This window comes from Blastomyces dermatitidis, assembly GCF_000003525.1.
Source record: "Blastomyces dermatitidis ER-3 genomic scaffold supercont1.7, whole genome shotgun sequence".
Classification (NCBI taxonomy): domain Eukaryota; kingdom Fungi; phylum Ascomycota; class Eurotiomycetes; order Onygenales; family Ajellomycetaceae; genus Blastomyces; species Blastomyces dermatitidis.
Genome location: NW_025544780.1, coordinates 463,564 through 476,267, shown reverse-complemented (window position 1 = coordinate 476,267; position 12,704 = coordinate 463,564). Strand labels below are relative to the sequence as shown.

The following is a 12,704-nucleotide window of genomic DNA, read 5'->3' as shown; positions in this document are numbered from 1 at the left end:
CATTAGCTGGAGTTTTACCAGTCGATTTGCACATTTAGGCGCCATTGGGCAGGATATATGCATCGCTTCGCTGTGCAGTTTGGCCGGTGACCGCACCCAATTGGGCGGAGGATAAAGGCTCAAACGACGACTGAAACCGCAGTGGTCTGCCATACGAACAAAACGACCTCCCAAACCAAACAATATCTCATGCCTCTCCTGGATCACATTCCTGAATGTTCGTAAGGGTTTGTCGGGTAGTAGCTGGAGGCGACCCTTGAACTAGCCCGAACTAGGGCTACGGGCCGTGAGCACCCGGCGGGCACTAGCAGACGTTAAATTAGCTTATCTACCCAATATGCCTCTAGATATAGAGTAGATTGTTGAAAAATGATTTTGTATAAGTGAAATAAATGGATGAGCCTGTAAGAATTACAGGGTTCTTATAACTGAAAGGTTAACCTTGGAATAGAGGTTGTTACTTAAACGGGCTTACCAATCACATTCTATATAATTTCGCCACCCATCTCTCTACTTACTATGTAACCTGTTTACGACACCCTTTCGACTCCCTTCGATAGCGAAGCATGGAGATCCCAAAAGAAACACCAGAGCCGTATTCGGCCATCCTAGTAATAGAAGAGGAATGGGCATGCTGGGACAAGAAAGCCATTATGAAGGCGCTTTTTGATCCTGTTGAGTATCAGAAGTAGAACTCACCACCTGCCTTCCTATTGATGAGAGCTGTTTCTCCTTTCAAACATGATCTCATCTATGCTATTCATAGCTTCGTATAAATAATCAAGCTGATATGCTCGTGCTAGGTGGAGAGATTGGAAACTCAACTTTGCGAAGGAGCAAATTGAAAGGTTTACTGTGGCACAGCGGCCTGACATGGTCGAAAGTCTGAAGGAGCGTTACCTTCCCTATGTTTTCTCAACCGTACTCCTCCAGGACCTCCGTAAGTCCTCTAAATGTCTACGAAGCGAGGCCAAAACTTCTTAAATGAGTCTCAGCTCACAAATAATGTTAGTATTCCACCTTCTGAACCGCCAGGACTTCAACCTATAGCCTACTATCGTCTAGAAACCCTGAAGGAGTTGTACGATGCGGATTGGACGACTCTATATCGTACGAATATCAAAGCTGTTATGGAAGCCTACAGAAATGGGACCCTGAAAGTCGTTAGTGGTGCAGTATCCTACTGGTATAACGGTCATATGAAAATTGCCCCAACTCGGGAGCCGGTCAATTTAGAGGAGGAGCTGCCAAAATGGAGAGCAGAACATGGGCCGGAGGGCATTGGGGCGAATCGGTACGTTTCAATTTACTTTTTCTGGGCCTTCAAACAAATTGGGCATTGGAAACCAATTTTGTGTGTGTTATCTTCTAGGTCTCTGCTCCGGTTCCCCAACTTGCTTCTCTGTCTACTCATCCGCGCGATCCTCAGAGAATCCCCAATGACCCACGCGTATACGAACAATCCGATATGCTTAGCGTAGGTTAAATTGAGCTTCTTTCATTGCGGGGTAATCCTATGTATGTACAATAAAATGATATCTTATTCCGTCCATGTTTCTTCTAGATCTATGTGAACGTTAGGCTTCCTTGGTCTGGATTAATACATACCATTCTCGTGCTTGACGACACAGGATCTGCTTATCTCGAGCTATTCAATGAAGACTGTTCCTCACTTGGATTTGACCCATTCATGATCCCGTCTGATATAGTTCGAGGTTCTGTCGATCTAGTAACCGCTTGTGTTGAAATAGAGGCCCAGTTTTTGGCGACTGATCTCAATTAGCCCCCCATCCAAGCTCTAGCCACTGTAAGGCGTGACGTGTTTGACGGAGAACGAAGCCGGTGTTCTGGACAGATTCTCAGAAAAGCGTTGTGTATAACAACTGCTCCTGGGGACATTGGGAATGGAGCGCTGATTGTCAGCACTCGGAAAACTCATATCATCCGTGCTCTACTAGTGTAGGAGCCCTCCTCGCCACCCACGCTTGTAGTCATATGGAAGGCCCTGGGTCCTATATGCACAAGTGCAAAACCTCGCCCGGGTAACTATGTGTTAAGGCACACAAGGGCTTTTTTCTCTCTCTTTTGTTTCACATTTTCCTTTTTTCTTTTCCTTTTCCTTTTCCTTTTTTTTGTCCTTTCTCGTGTTCTGCTTGAATCATTCGATTCACCTATAAGGACGTACATAGTTTCGCTAGGGTATAATAAGAACGCATCTGCTACTCTGATTGGTGAATATTTTTCTGAGTTTCTATTGGTCAATAACGCTGAGCTTCCAGCAAAGTTACCGTAATAGACTTAGTTAGCGCATGATGACTAAGCCTCCTGCTCCAGGCCAACCAAAAGCGGGCAAAAAAGGCATTGAATTGGAGGGCAAAGATCGAAGAAACGAAAAAAGAAAGCAGCTTGACGTTGTCGATATCCAACTCCCGTAGTTCGCAGTTTGAGTCTCTTCCGCCAGTCGTCAAGCTTCTTCGGTATCTCTTCTGATAGGCGAGACTAGACGCCAATGCCTTGACGATGAAGTTCTTCGAAAGCACCTTCAACTACGACTACTCTTTTCCCGCTGTCTCCCTCGCCTACTTCCTCCGTTATCCGAACCCTTACTCTCGCCATGTCCTGACGACCGATGTCATTGATCGCTATGTCGATCCTATCACAGAGCGCTTGCATACTACCCGGCTGATACTCAAGAGATCCAAGATTCCCTCGGCCATGTTGAAGTTGCTGCCCAAGGGAATTGGTGGCAGTGAGAATTCAGGCCAAAGTTTTATCCTTGAGACTACCGTTGTAGACCTGAAAGAAGGCTGGATGCAGACGGAATCGCGGAATATGGAGTGGACGGGCATCCTCAGCGTTGTGGAGAAGCAACTATACCGACGCCTCCCTCCCCCATCGGAAAACGGCAGCTCCAAACCCCGGACGTGGTGGTCAGGCTCGTCCATTGATGAGCCAAAGGATGAGAGGACAAGCGTGAAAACCACTGTTATATTTCGATCAAGCCTAGGGCAAGCGATGCTCAATCGTCCCAAGAAGATCGACTCTTTCTCAGCAGGCGAACATGCTGAGGAAGATCCTCATAGCAGACGAGGCCTCCTTGCATCATGGTCAACGGCCGGGATCCAGCGGACAATTGAACTCGTGGGCGTAAAGCGGACCCGAGATGCTGTGCTGAGGAGCAAGCAGGGCATGAACGTGGTTTTGGAGCGGTTACGAAATGGCGGAATCGTCGGTGTCCTGGAGGGGATGCGGGAGGATCGTGAAGCTGGCCATGAGGGGCCGTGGAAGCGTGTCTGGATGCACGGCGTTCACGGTCATCACGAGCAACCCCATTCCCATAACAATGCCGATGACGATGGTTAAGTTGGGATCTCGCCAGCGGACATGGAATATCCTCGACACCCTGCATTATCCAGCATTGGAGTAACCAATTGCCCTTCAATCGCCTCGTGGCTTTGGCCCACTCAAACATAATTTTCTACTTCATACAACAAAATCAGCATGGTGTTCTGGCGTTACGGTTCTGGATTTCAAACATCTCCTATTCCTTTGTTTCTACTTTTGAAATTTTGCGCCATTTTGACCTTTTACATAGTTGATTCTTTTTCTTTTCGATGTGATTATTAGCATTATTATTTTTCTGTTAGCTGCACAAAAAGCTGGCAAAGGGTGAGCAACAAAAAAGGAAATGACCCATTCCTAACCTGTACATTATTCTACCCGTCAGATTAGATATGGCGCATGGTATATGGAGGTTGGCGGTTGGGTGATTGACTGCCTAGTGTTGAACAGGCGCTCTGAGTTGCCTGTTCTTCATGTATTTACTTACCTTTTTATATATATATATATACATATTTTCTTCTTCCTTAGCCGTCCTGATATAGTTACACCGGATATATAGGAAATGCAACGCTGGCTACGCCCTTAGAGAAGATTTCACCGACAGACCCTTTGCCTCATTTCGTAGCTGTTGCGAGAATCCGATTGTACAGTACTATACAACATCGATATTACCAGTATATATATTATTTAATGACAATCATAATCAGTTCTTAAGTACTAGTACATTAGCTTTCCATCATTTTCACGATATTATATAAACTACTATGCAGGTGTGTGTTCTCCGCAGTTTTCCTGCATGCAGCTAAATGGTGGCTACACATTAAATATTCCCCCTCCAAACTTTGTCGACATCACCAGCCCACCACCACAGCCTTAAGGAAGCCCACGACCACCCGCCTCTACTGTGGGATATATCCGCCTATATCGACGCAAGAACACATACCCGATATCAATGGGTTAGTTCGACTCTCACGGATATAAAATAAAAGTCAAAGCGCTCACGCTAGCCAAAATCCACAGACCGTCTGTCGTCATTGTTCCGCAGCCCTATCTATCCGACGACGCCTGCATCGCATATATATATTGGGAAAGAAAGATATATAAAATATATAATACGAAAAATACTCGGAATATCAATCTCTACTAAATCGCCCCATCCATGGCGGCAGCACTCGATGAGGAGGACCTCTCCGTATCCCTCCCATCCCGGGAGCGCGATAGCACCCCGTCGCACAAGAACCGCGGCCATCCCGTTATACCACCAAAACGTACCCGTCTAGACTACGCCGATCAATCTCCTGACACTGCCCGGGACATGCAAAGACTGGACCAGTACACTACCGTTAAGATACTGGGCGAGGGTTCGTTTGGCAAAGTCAAGCTGGCAGTGCACCAGGCGAGCGGGAGGCAGGTAGCGCTAAAAATCATACCGAAGCGGAAGCTGCTTTCTAGGGATATGGTAGGGAGGATTGATCGGGAGATACGATATCTACAGCTCTTACGGCATCCGCATATTATAAAACTGTACGTACAGTGATTTTGTAGTTCCCTTCTCAGATTTGGATGTCTTTTTGGTATATTTCAACTTGCTCCAAGGATTTTGTTGAACTAACCAGATTATTTTGTTGTGGGGGTATAGGTACACCGTGATTGCAACGCAGACCGATATTGTCATGGTGCTCGAGTATGCGGAAAAAGAACTTTTCGACTACTTGGTGAAGCGTGGGAGATGTAGCGATGAAGAAGCCCGCAAGTTTTTCCAACAGATAATTTGCGCAGTCGAATACTGTCATCGTCACAAGATCGTTCATCGGGATCTGAAACCGGAAAATCTGCTCATTGACAAAGATAGGAACGTCAAGATAGCCGATTTCGGCCTGAGCAATATCATGACTGACGGGAACTTCTTAAAAACGAGCTGTGGGAGCCCCAACTATGCTGCACCGGAAGTCATATCGGGGAAGCTCTATGCAGGTCCAGAGGTGGATGTATGGAGTTGTGGCGTGATCCTTTATGTGCTACTGGTTGGCAAGCTTCCGTTTGATGACGACTATATTCCCGCCCTATTTAAAAAGATTGCTGCGGGAAACTTCCATATGCCGTCGTACGTGTCGACCGGTGCTGCCAAATTGATACGGGCCATGCTACAGGTACATCCTGTTCATAGAATCACCATCCCAGAGATCCGCCAGGACCCTTGGTTTCTTAAGAATCTGCCGAAATATCTCCAGCCCCCAGCAGAGGAGTGGGTCAGCTCGGGAGCAAATCCCAACGGACCCATTGACCCCCGCAAGATCGCACCCGGGCGGCCACTTGCTGTACAGGAGAAAATTCAACAGAAGGCGATTACCAAGCTCGAGCAGAGAATGGGTGTTGATAGGGAAGACATATATGACGCGTTGAAGAACCCGGAACCAAGTGCGATCAAGGACGCGTTCTTCATCATGGTGGAAAATGAGATGATGCAGACGAACTGTAGGTTTTTAATTTTCAGATCCCAATTGATATTTTTATTTTTACGAGCATGTTAATACTGACTTGTTCGTAGCCCCTACCGACTCTAGCGAATCGCCAGTCACCTCACCTGTTTCCCCAGAATCCTCGGCTTCACCTATTCCTGTTGGTGGCTCTACCCGTAGCGCCAAAAATGCAAATCTGGCGGCACCCCCCGCTCATCGAGGGCAACTCTCAACATCCCCCCCTCCAGCATCTACACCGTCACCGGTGCCAGCGTTCACCATTCCAGAGGTCGAAGAGGAGCGCGTCAGCCATGTACGCATTCTACCTACGAGTTTACCGTACGTTCACACACAAATAATGGACCAACGGGAGAGGGAGCGACATGCTCCGTCTTACGAACAGTCGACGGAGGAATCGCTCGGGCGACAGCAACAGCAGGACTGTACCGAGATCGAGACGGATAGCCACAAAGAGAAGTCTCCGGAAGAGCAGGCTGCCACTGCAAGGTCACTCAAGCCCCATTCACGCAGCCTTGTTGATCTGGAAAAGCTTAGCTTGGAGCCGCCCGAAGGGCTCGAGAAGATTTCTTCGCAGCCGAAAAGATCGCGTAAGTGGCAGTTTGGTATTCGATCTCGCAACCAGCCATATGAAGCCATGTTGTGTTTGTATAAAGCTATTCAGGCGCAAGGTGGCGTTTGGGAAATCCAACCTGCTGAATCTGGTAAGTCTTTTATGTTATTTTACTAGTCATTAGTTTTGATTAGAATAAACCCCAGTTAACATCCCCGTTTCCCGTACCGCAGACAACGATCCCCCGGCAACCCCTGAAATGTCATCAGAAATACCAAAACCCTTGCAGAACAAATATCCCAACCTTCCATCAGACTACTACATCCCCAAAGATCTCTGGTTCATCAGAGCCCGGCTTCTCAAGGAGGGAGTCCTTGCTCCAGGTCCATCAAACAGTAGCCATTCCAGCCGCAGTGATCTAGAAGAATACCGTCGACGAATCAACCTATTAACAAATCCGGAAGAGAAGGCAGCTGCCACCGCCGCCCTGTGCAGGAGTAATTCGGTGGATAACCCAAGCCTGACAGGCCCTGCCCCCACAACTTCTGGCGGAACCGGTAGTGGCAACGCTAGTGGTGCAGCTCTAGCGTCCTCAACGCCCGCCCTAGGATCCTCGTCCTCATCCTTACTCCAGCACCCCGGCGGGATTGTACACGGCGTTTGGGTATTCATCGATATTCAACTATACCAATTGGAAGAGAACAATTTCATGGTCGACTTCAAATGCGATGGGTACCAGAATGTAATCCGTGTTGAGAACGAGAGGGGAGGTAGTAGTGGTAGTGCCGGTGCTGCTGAGTGGAGGCCGGTAAGCAAGCGGATTCGAAATAAGGAGAAAGAAGTCACTAGCCCCTTCCCATTCTTGGACGTTGCATCGGATTTGGTTGCGCAGTTGGCTGCTGCGAATTAAGAATTGGGTCATTTTCTTGTTCCTCTTTCGGAATTTTTCCTTACATTTGCCCTAGCTACCTCCTTTGGTCATTTAGGTGTTATAGTCGTGGTGTTGCTTTTTGCATTAGGCCCTTTCTCAGACTCAAATCCATATGTATGATGATGTTGATGATGATGCTGACGACGATGACGATGTTGCGATTTTCGGTTATTCGATACCATTTGCTCTTTTTTTATATGATTGCTACGCATTGATGTGACATACAGACACACATCCAGAAAAAAGGAAACCAACAAGGTATTTCAGCGGAAGGAGAATGAAATAAATTTCGTTTTACGATCATTTCGGCGGCGTGTTGCATATTTCCGATGCTTCCCGGGCCAGTCAACACCATCCGTACATATGTCGAAAAATAAACATATCCCATTTCTGGTGTTTATTCACTTGCAACGCCTTGCCATAACTTTCGGAGAATGTATACCAGACGACGATAGAAAAGTACGGATATCCAGTGTGTTTGCATATTATCAAAAAGGAATGGAAATACCAGGTTTAACGTTATTTATGTCTACCGCTACCGCTGGTTCGGTATTACAATGATACGGCTACATCAATATTGGAGTTTGAATTATATGTAGGTTATAATCATTTCCCCCTTCTGTTTATTTCACCAACTCCAAAAAGGAAGAAAACACACAAGAAAAGGGGCCGGGGAAAGGAAAAGCGACCAAATGATGAGAAATACCATATCGTCATCCTTAGTCGTATGCCCACTTGGGAAATTCATACATCTCATTCTCATCTTATTCTGTCCCTGGAAAAGGCCATGAATTCGAGGGAACGGGGCTTTGTTTTTCATCGGGCCAGGACGAATATTTAATCTTCTCTCTGATGATCCCTACTTTATTGATTTTCCCCGCTTCTGTTTTGTGCTTCGTTTCCTACTGCGTACCGCTCACTGACTAGCTTCTAGATAGGACCCCGGTTCCGGTGGTAACCATTTGTTGGATTCTTATGTTCCAAGAGGGCCATATATTTATAAAATGCACTTGTATGGTGTTCAGCAGGGACTCTATATACATGTATATATATGTATATTGAGTTGCCCTCTCTGTTGTCTCTTTGCCGCGGGTCCAGACATTTCCCAGTTTATTAGTTCATATTAATGGAAAATTTAATCAGACCTGGGGGTGAGTTATGATCCCTCGATCTCAGTCATAGCAAATCCCCCCTGTCCATAACTAGAAGTTAAAGTAAACATGGGATACACCACAGCATCTCTATTAGGGGCCCCAACGTTCCATCCAAAAATCACGTGATGGCATTCACATCGACTCCTTGGCAACAGACGTCACCGGAACAAAAGCTCTTCTACCATTGCCATTACATCATCTTTGTATCACCGATCTCCTCTTACATACCTAGGTAGCTAGCTACTTAGGTAAAATACAAGTCAATTAGAAGCTATTTCTTCTGGTACAAAAGTTTATTTCAGCGCATGTGCTAGCCAGGAGCCACGATGGAAGCTCCCGACCCATGCTCGAATCCCATGGATCGAGATACGCGGCAACATTGTAGCGACTGTGAATGGCGAAATTGTTTGGGTGGTCGGGCCAGGGATGTTAGATGAGTACATAGATCCCCCGTCTGTTTTGTCTTTCCTTGCTGACATGGGCAACGACGTGGAAGACCCCTCCCCTTTGATTTTGGCGTTTGACAGCTTGCTAATCTGAATTGATTGACACAGGCAACACATGAAACACGGGATGCTATGAGCCCATACTTTCCCCCTTTGACTCCGGGGTGGTAATCTTGGAGTGTAGCTTTTGCTAGAGCGGGTAGATGTGTCCTCGATAACTGTTTGAATATACTAGTGGTGTGGGATTTGGGCCACAGCTCGACAGAATATAACTGCGATGAGATGAGATTGTGATACAGAATGTTTTGCTCCATCACGGCTTGCTTTGACAGAAAATCTAGGCCTGCACCACATGGTATGACTTCTACCCTGGGTACCTAACAGAAGACTGCATTAGATGTACCGAGCCACATCTAGACAAAAAGAGCAATTTTAAAAGAGAAAGTCAAAAGTGGCCTCAAGTATATACCTTCTGATGAATGCTGAAAAGAAAGTTATATGACGTAGCTATTTGGTCAACCTGCCCCGCAGCCCGAATATGCCGAATTGCCCCCCCCCCCCCTTCTGCATATTTCTCACCCTGCTGCTTCTTTCTTTTTTTTTTCTCTGTTGAATTCTAAATCGTGCAATTCATCTCAGGAAGTTATCAATTATACTCCCCTATTTGGATCTGACATACAGTGCCTAATATTGCAACATTCGGTATTTCAATTTACTTTCATCACATCTCATACATTCTCGCCATATAGTTGGTTAAAGGGCGTGCACAACGAGGACCGTCAAAATGGGACTGAGAACGGTTAACCTAGTCCTTCGGGGCATTGAGGTACGCAATCGCAGACGTCCAACCAGACACTCTTGGCTTCCGCCCATGAGAAGAGCGAAAGGAAGGCGGGAATGGAAGAGAAGAGATATGATAGCTGATATAGGATGCATTTCACCCACTTAGGCCATCTTCACTGTGATTATCATGGCACTTATCGGCAACATGATATCAGATGCATTTCACGACAGCTCGTCAACAGTGAACTACATCCTCTTTGTGTCAGCGTTTTCAATGTTGACGCTCTTCTACCTATTTGCTGCCGCGATCAGCGAGGCATTCATGATCCACCCTAGCGTCGTGTTCCTTGTTGATCTACTGAACACCATCTTCATTTTCTGCGGTGCTATTGCTCTGCCGTCGAAGCTGCGTGTGCATTCCTGTAGCAACGAGGTACGTGCAGAACAATTAAGGTTGAAATAGTGGAAACCTCCAAGGTTTTAACGATGCTGACAATTTGTCTGTGGTGTGCAGACATACACCTCAAGGAACTCGATAACCAGGGACTCCCCGAGCCCAGAAAAGCGTTGCCGTGAAGCCCAGGCAGTTTCTGCCTTCCTTTGGTTCCTGTGGGCGGCGTTCTTGGCATCCACGGTCATCTCTGGGCTCGGTATTCGCGGCATGATGGTTGACATGCGTGGTCCACGTCCTGGCCGACGCACCCGCCCGTCCATGTCCCAGGTGTAAGAAAGGCTAGATCTGTTGTCGGGGGAAGGGAGGGGGGGTGGAGACTGTGAGAAGGTTCGATGTATGTGATGTTAAAGTGTAAAGCGAATCGTGCAGTTCGGTTGTCGATGTCATTGAGGGTAGCGATTTTGTTCCTCTAGGGCAGGGCATTCTTTTTAACGATTTCAATAGGTTTCTGGCGGACAAGAAGTTCAAAGCTTAGCTTACGATCCTGAAAACTTGGATTAGGCGCGACTGTGTGACTGGGAACGTGGTGACCCCAGGCAAAATGAAAAAGGAAGTACGAAAATAAGCGATTGATTGATGAGTTCTATCTGTCGAGGTCTTGTCGAGTCGATGTGGTTTTTATATGGCACAACACTCATCCAAACCCAACAAGAACAAAAATATCCAAATATCCCGGGTGATGGATCTTTGTTGCATGCATGTGTGAATGATGCATTCAGGCTCTTGTTTACCCTTCTTGAGTTTCTTGTCAATTCTTATTGGTTTTCACACATCTACTACATATTCAGGCTATATCCAAGTTTTTTGCTTTTTTCATTACACTTAATGTTTCATCAATGGGTGAGAAGGGAGAGAAGTGGTAATGGGCGCTTGCTGTTGTGCTGTTGTTCGCCTGGTAATTGAGCTGGGCGATGGGTTCAGAGGCTGGGTCCTGTATATATATCTATCCGTCGGCGTTCGAGGTGGTTATTTCCGGTGTACATTACAAAAATGTTCTTAAGTTATGGTGAATTCCAACTCTCCGACTTCCTGGATGAGCTCCATGTACTGTGTTGAAAGCATCATTATTTCCTCAGGGCATGTTCGGTTGCACATACAAGTCTGTATAACCTTGTATTAGAAGACTCATTTACATGCTCTTGCGCTAGATCCCACTCTAATGCATACTATTCGAATTTGATGCTATTCAACCCAACTGAATTAATTATATATAAATAAAAACTAGAAAATATTGCGGTTAGGGTATTGGGGTACTCTATGTCCTATATTACCGCATCTACGCTGCGTACAGCAGCTCCACCCATTTCCACTTCTTTGGTCAGATTTAAGTATGAAGGTCAAATGGCCAGATTGATCTTAGGACCCCTTTCGTCTTTTACCGGCTCGTCATAGTCATTTGTCAATATAGCACTCAACATACCAATGAACAGGGAGACAGGTCGCGTTTCAAATCCTGGGCCGCCACGAAAAGCTTGTACTCCTTCTCAAGATCTGCTAGTTCTTTTGGTGTGGGTAGGGGGTATGCACTGGAACCTGCAAACCCTAACTAACTCTTTTCCAACTTCGAGAAATTTCAAGTAGCTCATGATGAAGAGCCACAGCGCCGTCCTTCCATGTCCCGTAGCTGTAGCGAAACGGTCGAAAAAGGTTTTCATCCATCAGCCTAGGTTCAGAAAGTTTTGGCGTCAAAAAATTGAGAGCAAACTTCAGAAGCTTTGGCGCATAGGCCTCCAGGTTCGGTAGGCATAGTAAAATCCGGTACTTCATCTGCATATCAAAAGGCTGGCTCATACTAGCTGATTGCCAATCAATAATACAGTTAAAGTAGAAGGATCATCTTCTGACACAAAGATGTTCCATTTATGTACTCCGTAGACCAGGGTGGAATCACACTGGAGTGGCAGCAGACTGGATCTGAGGATCTGTAGACATTTTCTTTAGGACAACGTGGGCATATTTTAGGAAGTTGAGATGCGCTTGAATAGATCCAAGACCAGCTTCAATTATCGTGGCGGACATAACGTGATCAACCACCCAACGCCCGCTTCATATCCATGGATGGGAACATCATCATTATCGTTATTAATTAATGTTATTGCCCGTGTCCATTCACACCCCGGCCCGCTTGAGCTTGAGGAATAGGTGGTTGCGACCGACCGTTACAAATCCTGGCCAAGTATGTTTGAAAATGCGGTGCGTTTCGTTGGAGAGGGGACATATACGAGGAACTAATCATAATAAATACAAGCATCAACCCCCTTACCCCCTCTACCACCCCTTTCACCCCCTACTCCCTTTACCATCACCACCGCCTCTACCGCCCCGCAGCCCTTCTATCACTTTCACTCTCTACCTCTACCCCCTCTACCACTTCCACTCTCTATCTCTACCTCTCTACCCCCCTCTTATCACCCCGACCACCACTATCACCCTTAGCACTCTCTTCCACTCTGTATCACCTTCATCATCATTATCAGATTAATCAGAGCTGTACAGGCTGCAGAGCCAGCTGTTCAATCCCATCTGAATTCAAAGAAGTGCACATGACATCACATGAGATCATG

General features: G+C 46.4%; 4 protein-coding genes across 5 annotated transcripts; all 4 read left to right on the top strand.

The window, feature by feature from the left end:
- Positions 1-566: 566 nt before the first annotated feature.
- Positions 567-1,783, top strand: BDCG_06601 (uncharacterized protein; the record flags this gene model as incomplete). Its single annotated transcript, XM_045422353.1, has 5 exons — positions 567-679; positions 804-940; positions 1,036-1,294; positions 1,373-1,477; positions 1,582-1,783. The coding sequence occupies 5 exons, from the start codon at positions 567-569 to the stop codon at positions 1,781-1,783; spliced, it is 816 nt and encodes a 271-aa protein (XP_045278011.1).
- Positions 1,784-2,375: 592 nt separating this feature from the next.
- BDCG_06600 (MSF1 domain-containing protein) lies at positions 2,376-4,085 on the top strand. Its single transcript, XM_045422352.1, has one exon. It carries the CDS (start codon positions 2,521-2,523, stop codon positions 3,361-3,363), a length of 843 nt encoding a protein of 280 aa, XP_045278010.1. The 5' UTR covers positions 2,376-2,520; the 3' UTR covers positions 3,364-4,085.
- Positions 4,086-4,194: 109 nt separating this feature from the next.
- On the top strand, positions 4,195-9,566 carry BDCG_06599 (CAMK/CAMKL/AMPK protein kinase). The gene is made up of 7 exons (XM_045422351.1): positions 4,195-4,866; positions 4,982-5,817; positions 5,891-6,523; positions 6,606-7,898; positions 8,238-8,894; positions 9,012-9,406; positions 9,543-9,566. The coding sequence occupies exons 1-4, from the start codon at positions 4,502-4,504 to the stop codon at positions 7,280-7,282; spliced, it is 2,511 nt and encodes an 836-aa protein (XP_045278009.1). The 5' UTR covers positions 4,195-4,501; the 3' UTR covers positions 7,283-7,898; positions 8,238-8,894; positions 9,012-9,406; positions 9,543-9,566.
- BDCG_06598 lies at positions 9,427-11,376 on the top strand. Of its 2 annotated transcripts, XM_045422350.1 has the most exons (4): positions 9,427-9,729; positions 9,853-10,119; positions 10,201-10,474; positions 10,585-11,376. In XM_045422350.1, exons 1-3 carry the CDS (start codon positions 9,688-9,690, stop codon positions 10,411-10,413), a joined length of 522 nt encoding a protein of 173 aa, XP_045281759.1. In that variant the 5' UTR covers positions 9,427-9,687; the 3' UTR covers positions 10,414-10,474; positions 10,585-11,376. The 2 variants fall into 2 exon arrangements, with proteins under 2 accessions (XP_045281759.1, XP_045278008.1); XM_045422349.1 differs by having other exon boundaries at positions 10,201-11,376.
- The last annotated feature ends 1,328 nt before the right edge of the window (positions 11,377-12,704 follow it).